This window comes from Theropithecus gelada, chromosome 1 (genome assembly GCF_003255815.1).
Source record: "Theropithecus gelada isolate Dixy chromosome 1, Tgel_1.0, whole genome shotgun sequence".
In the NCBI taxonomy this organism is placed as follows: Eukaryota; Metazoa; Chordata; class Mammalia; order Primates; family Cercopithecidae; genus Theropithecus; species Theropithecus gelada.
In genome coordinates this window covers 21,666,684-21,673,302 of record NC_037668.1, presented here as the reverse complement: position 1 = coordinate 21,673,302, position 6,619 = coordinate 21,666,684, and the positions used below count along the sequence as shown (strand labels likewise).

General features: G+C 53.9%; 1 protein-coding gene across 3 annotated transcripts in view; it reads right to left on the bottom strand.

Annotated features, from left to right (window-relative positions):
* Positions 1-520: 520 nt before the first annotated feature.
* Positions 521-6,619, bottom strand: part of SEMA4A (semaphorin 4A) — a 30,232-nt gene continuing 24,133 nt past the window's right edge. For all 3 annotated transcript variants that reach the window (XM_025371056.1, XM_025371048.1, XM_025371063.1), the window contains 5 exons: positions 5,268-5,448; positions 3,310-3,428; positions 3,007-3,164; positions 2,591-2,691; positions 521-1,864 (listed from right to left, as the gene is read on the bottom strand). In XM_025371056.1, the coding sequence (XP_025226841.1) occupies positions 1,275-1,864; positions 2,591-2,691; positions 3,007-3,164; positions 3,310-3,428; positions 5,268-5,448 (1,149 nt within the window). In that variant the 3' untranslated portion in view covers positions 521-1,274. The remainder of the gene's footprint in view (positions 1,865-2,590; positions 2,692-3,006; positions 3,165-3,309; positions 3,429-5,267; positions 5,449-6,619) is intronic.

Below are 6,619 nucleotides of genomic sequence, written 5' to 3'. Positions count from 1 at the left end.
AGGGGAGAGGAGGAAGGTGGTGTGGAGGTGTATGGAGCATTATCAGATATTGAGAAGGATGTGGCCAGGATGGGGGTGGATGCACAGCCTTTCTATAAATTCATCTACCAACAGTTGAAGCCAACTGCTGCAGTGGGGAAGCAGGGCTGAGTTGGAGTCACGAGAAGTGTGGGAGAGCTGTGGACAGCAACTGTGGGGGCCGCAACAGGGGAGTTAGTGATGGATGAGGTATCGCCTGTCTAGCAGACGGATACAAGCTGAGCCTGGTCAACATCAACCTGCGGTTGGCCCAAAAGGCAAAGTTTGCGGCACCCTCCAGCAATGCTCAGAGTGGAGGAAAGAGCTGTGGGCTGGTTCTGGGTGCGGAGCTGGCAGGGCAGAGGAGGTAGTCTGAAGTCGGAGAGAACAATCACCCCACAAACCTAGGCCTCCTCCCAACTGATGTGCTTGGACTGCTTGCTCCCTTGACATCCCAGCAATTCTCTGCCAGAGCCCTCTGCTCCAACAAACACATCGCCCATCATACATAAGCTTTGTCTTTTTAATAAAAAATAAACAGTCTCTGACAAGCAGTTTTCTGAATCCCAAAACAAAAGAAAAGGGAGGGGGAGAGGTCAAGGGGTCAGCTAGGGTAAAGGAGTGAACAAGGCTCAGATTACCCCTACCATTCTCCCAGGGCAGAAGGGATCACAGTCTGCCCCAACTGAAGCAAGAAGGAAGGTGGTCAGACTTCAGGAAAGACTTCCTGGGAGTCAGTGGTGCATGTCTGGTAAGGGAAGCAGGAGGGAGCAGATCCCTGCACGACCCTGGGAGAGGGGAGTGTTGGTGTTCAAAGTGGCAACTTCAGAGTGGAGTTTCCAGGAGCGGCATGTTAGCATATGGTTGTTTAGATGTTTGGTGTCCATTACCATAGTGTCCTGGGACAGGCAGGTTTTTTAGGGTCTCTTGGAACACTGTGTTTCTGGAGGGTCCCTGGAATGGCCAGAACTGAAGGATCCTCTCCAGGTTCTTCAATATCAGCGCAGGAGCAGGTCTGGGGGTAGCCCCCACCCTGTTAGAGAGCTCGTGTGCTTGGTAGAAGGGAGTCCCATAGGGGAGGCAGACTGCTTCGCATCACCCTGCTGAGTGCCATCGGTGATGCAGAGTAGCAGAAGCTCCTCTCAGGGGAGAAAGGTGGTCTTTTGTGCTGCTCTCATCCTAGTCAAGGCTGTGCTGGGGCCACCCAGCCAGCATGGCCAGGTGCCTGCCCTGCAGCCCCAGCCTGTGCCTAGAGTTTAAGCCACCTCAGTGCCTAGGCAGTTGTCAGCGTCCACATCACTGGCAGAGGTCCTGCATTCCTTGGGGGACTGGAGGTGTTGCTCTCTGCTCAATGGGGCCTTCTCCCCAGGGGGCAGGGTCTCGCAGCCCTGAACCTTGCCCCGAGCCCGGAGTGCTCCCAGTGGGGAGGCCAGGAGGATGATGAGGGCTCCTGAAAGCACTAAGGCAAGGAGGACAGTGACAGTGACAAAGTGGGGCCAGTAGGACCGCTGGGCAGCCAGGGAGGTCCCACCACTGACCCTGGTCAACGGGACCTCCACGTGCTCCCGGGGGATGCCTGCCAGTTCAGGATCCAGGGCCAGGGACTGGTCCTGGCTGTCCACCCAGTAGGAGACCACAGGGTATGAAAAGCCATTCTCAGTTGCCCAGCACTGGTAGAGACCTCCAACTCCATCCTGCACTATCAGCAAGAGGGAGCCATTGTAGACAGTGGAAGAGGCTTCTGGGACTGCTGCTGGGCCATGACTCCAGTAGTAAGAGGCCAAGGCTGACAGGTGGGGGCACGGGAGCTCCAGGAAGGAGTTGGGGACAGCCAGAACTTCTTTAACTATAGAAGAAAAGGAGCAAAAGGTTAAGGGAGGGGTGAAGGACGGAGACAGGAGGGAGTCTCTAACCTATCTTTGGACCCCAGCCCTTTTATTTTTCTGAGGCAGGGTCTGGCTCTATTGCCCAGGTTGGGGTGCAGTGGCGCAATCTCAGCTCACTGCAACCTCTGCCTCCTGGGCTCAAGCCATCCTTCCACCCCAGCCTCCCGAGTAGCTGGGACTACAGGTATGTCTCTCCACGTCTGGTTAATTTTTGTAGAGATGGGGTTTTACCATGTTGCCAGGCTGGTCTCAAACTCATGAGCTCAAACAATGGTAGAAGAGAGTACCGCCTCAGCCTCCCAAAGCGCTGGGATTACAGGCGTGAGCCACCGCGCCTGGCCAGCCTGAACCCTAACTCTTATCTCCAACTTCTATTTCAACTTCCAAAATCAAATTTCACTCTTCCTTAATTTCCAGTCTGGACCCCAAACTAAGCCCCAGTCCACTTTACTCCAACTCTGACACCAAAATCAACTGCAGCCTCGATCCTGAATCCCAGCTCGGCCTCCCGCTCAGAATTCCTGTCCCTCTTCCCTATAGCCAGGACCCAAATCCATCCCAACTCGGGTGTTCAGATCTCAAGGCAGGCAGGTGCTGGGGGAGGAAATTGGAGCAGGAATGCCCACCCCTGCCCAAAAGTCTTCCAGAGCCTTTGCACCTCCCCTGGTGAGAGGTCCTGCACTTACTGATTTGCGGGCGGCTCTGAGGCCGAAGGCTCCTGCTCATGGGGCCACTGGCACATGCCCACTCTGGGTTCCCCCGCTCCATGTCCTGCTTCCAGGAGTTCCTAAGAGAGCAGAGAAAGCAAAAATTATCCCTCGAAAGAGCTAAAAGTGGGAAGAGGAAAGAGGAAGGCAGGAAGTGCAGTAGGGAAGAAGGTAGGCCAGGGGAGACTAGGAACAGAGAGGAGAGGAACCCGGGATGGTTAGAGCAGCTTCAAAACTGCCCGGAACCTCCATCCCTGGAGAAACCCACTGCAGGATGGGAGGACTCTTGGAGTGAATGTGTCAGTAGCCCCTGGACAGAGGAAGAACAGTAGCAGAAGCTGGCTGAGAAGGGTCCTGGCTGGCTATCCAGGCCACCATCCAGGACTGGCACTCACAGGGTGGGGGCAGACAGGAAGCAACAGGTTCGAGACTCAGGGTCCCAGGCACAGTGGGGATCCCGGGCAAGGACACAGTCCACACAGCTCTCATAGACGCTACAGTTGGCTCGGGGCACCCTCCAGACACCTCCTGAGAAGCCTACAAACACTGCACCCTGGAGGAGAGATGGAGATTGTCAGGGAGCCCCAGCCACATCTAGTAAAGTCCCAGCACGCCGGTGCAGGCCCAGGGAGCCAGCCCAACAGGCCCCCAGGGCCAGCCCCACTGGAAGGCCATCTGATAGTCAGGTCCCTTCCCACCTGGGTGGGGGCCAGCTGCAGGTTACGAACAGGTTCGGGGTCAGGGAACAGCTGAATCTCTTCCACCAGATGAGCACCGCTGTCCCCACTCACCACAGCCTTGTGGAGCGACCCTGTGGCTATGGGGAGACAGAGAGAGCAGAAGTCATCTCACCTCATCCACAGATCCTTTCCCAACTTCAGTGGGCCTCCCCAGCTGTAAGAAAGCGCCTTCTGAGGGTGATGTGTACTGGGCACGGGTCAACCAGACCGTTCACCTTCCTCTCTGCCATGGAGATGGCAGTCTCTTGTAAATGGCTTAAAATCCCTTGGACCCCTGTCCTTCCTTTGCAACTCCCTGACAAAACTTTATCCCTGGAGAAACCCAACTATTTCTCCATAGGCATGAAACAGTGGGCGGCTGGGTGCTTCTGTAGAAAATCACATCACCTGCCTCCTTCACTTTCATCAAGCACCTCAGGGAGGTCTACCTGGCCACCCTTTTAACAGGTGCAACCTCCTTACCTGGCATCCCTGATTCCCCTGCACACACCTCTACATGACTCAAATCTCATGATGTGCCACGTAATTTACTTATTAAGGATGCTATTGTCTGTCTCCACCCACTCCACAGACTGAGATTTTTGACTGTTTTGTTCTCTGCTGTGTATACTCAATACATGCACAGCTGATACAGTGCCTAGTAATATGGCCTGAAGGAATGAATGAGCTTGGCAGATTTCTTCCACTGACCCTCAAGGTTATCCTCAGCCAGGCCCTGCCTGAGCAGTCGGCCCAGGCAGTCTTGCAGCATTCCCTGCTGACTCCCTCTCCCCCTTTCCACAATGGCTATTTTGTTTTTTGGTTTTTTTTTAGACAGAGTTTCACTCTTGTCGCCCAGGCTGGAAGGCAGTGGCACAATCTTGGCTTATTGCAACCTCTGCCTCCGGGGTTCAAGTGATTCTCCTGCCTCAACCTCCCGAGTAGCTGGGATTACAGGTGCGTGCCACTACACATGGCTAATTTTTTTGTATTTTAGTAGAGACGGGGTTTCACCATGTTAGCCACGCTGGTCTCGAACTCCTGACCTCAGGTGATCCACCTGCCTCGGCCTCCCAAAGTGCTGGGATGACAGGCATGAGCCACTGCACCCAGCCCACAATGGCTATTTGAATCTACCCCTCTCTCCTCAAACTTCCCACCTTTCCTGCCCCCTCACTCCCAGCTCATGACCTTGTATCCTCCACCTACATAGAGAACACAAAAGCCTTCAAATAAGAGCTCCCTTGGCTTCTGCCCCCTGAGCCTGCACACCCACCAAGTCACACCAAGCTGCTACAACTTCACTCACAGCCCAGCTCAGGTGCTGTCTCTCCGCCACCCACAGCTGCTCAGCTCCACATGTGTCCTGGACTCTGGCCGCCTGCTCCCTCCACAACTTTACCTGCCATGTATCCCTTCTTCTACCCGTCTCTTTGCCATCCCCCTGTCTACTAGATGCTTAGTCCTTCCTGTCTATAAAACAAGAACCCTGGGGGCAAGGAGGGGGAAAAACAAAACCAAGAACCCCAGCTGGGCCCCACTCCCTGCTCCAGCCACCATCTCCTTCCTCTCTCCCCTCACAGCTGAGTTTCCTGAAGGAGTGATCTCTACAATGCAGTTTCCAGCTCCCCTCCACCCACTCACCTTTCAAAATTCCTCTAACATAGCTTCCCCCCTAAGACACACAGCTCTTGATAAGGCCACCAAAGACCTCCCTGTCTGCCTCCCCCACCACACAAAGCTCAGGAAGGGTAGGGAGTGGACTGTTTTGCTCCTCTGCTGTATTTCCAAAACCTAGAAGAATGCCAGGCACATAGCAGGTGCCCAGTAAACAGCTGTTGAATGAATAAATGAATGAACTCAAGGGTTTCCCTCCTCAACCTGGGGGCAGCCTCTGCTCTAGTCCTCTGGGGGATGTCCCGGAACTCTTTACTCACTGGTTCCCAGGTACATGACAAGATGGCTGCGCCCATCAAGGCCCTGGGCTGTCTCCACTGCAAGCCGTGTATACTCCACACCAGATTTCACCAGCAGGGGCGTCCCCACCACCTGCTCATCCATCAGGAAATGGTCCTTCATGAAGGTCAAGGCCTTATCAGAGGAGGGGCCCACCGAACACTAAAGGAGGAGGGAGGCAGATCAGGTTGGTTGGCCCCTTTCCCTCAGCTCACCCTCCCACCAACGCGTGCGCTTCTCCTTCGCCCCCTCCCTCATGGCAGTCCTCATTTCAGGGTGGTGGTTAAAGCTCCGACTCTGGAGCTGCCTGGTTGTGCATCCCAGCCTCTGCTTGCCTGAGGTTCCTCAGCTGTGAAGTGGGCCTATTACCAAGACCTGCCTCATAGGCTCACTGGGAAAATGAAATGCACTAATCCATGAAAAATAATTCACACAGTGCTTGGCATGAAGCAAGCACTCAACCAATGTTAACTGTTATTATTGTTCTCCTCCTTTGCACCTCCAGCAAGGAGGCCTGGCAGCCAGCAGGAAGCAGGACGAAGGCTCCTTACAGGCAAGTACCAAATTTTATGGCTGGACATAGTGGCTCATACCTGTAATCCCAGCACTTTGGGAGATCTAGGCGGGCGAATCACCCTGAGGTCAGGAGTTCGAGACCAGCCTGGCCAACATGGTGAAACTCCGTCTCTACTAAAAATACAAATAATAGCTGGGGGTGGTGGCATGCCTGTAATCACAGCTACTCAGAAGGCTGAAGCAGGAGAATTGCTTGAACCCAGAAGGCAGAGGTTTCAGTGAGCCGAGATTGTGCCACTGCACTCCAGCCTAGGCGACGGAGAGAGACTCAAATAAATAAATAAATAAAAATACAAAAATTAGCCAAGCATGGTGGCGGGCACCTGTAATCCCAGCTACTCAGGAAGCTGAGGCAGGAGAATCACTTGAACACGGGAGGTGGAGGTTGCAGTGACCCAAGATTTTGCCACTGCACTCCAGCCTGGGCAACTGAGTGAAACTGTGTCTCAAAAAAGAAATTTAAAAAAGGACCAAATTTTACTCATGTCTGCATTTCCTGGCATAGCACAGGATCTGGCACACAGTTGGTGCTCAATAAATGTTTGCTGAGTCAACAACTGAATGAATGTCACAGAAAGGGTTGGTGTAGCACGGAGCATTTCTCATCACGGTTTTGCACGAACTTGCTGCATGACTCTGGGAGAATCCCTTCTCCATTCCGAGCCTCCTTTTTCTCACCCATAAAATGAGGGGGTTGGACCAACTGTTCTCTAAAGGCCCTGCTAATATGAGGATGCTGTGACTCTGGGACACCTGC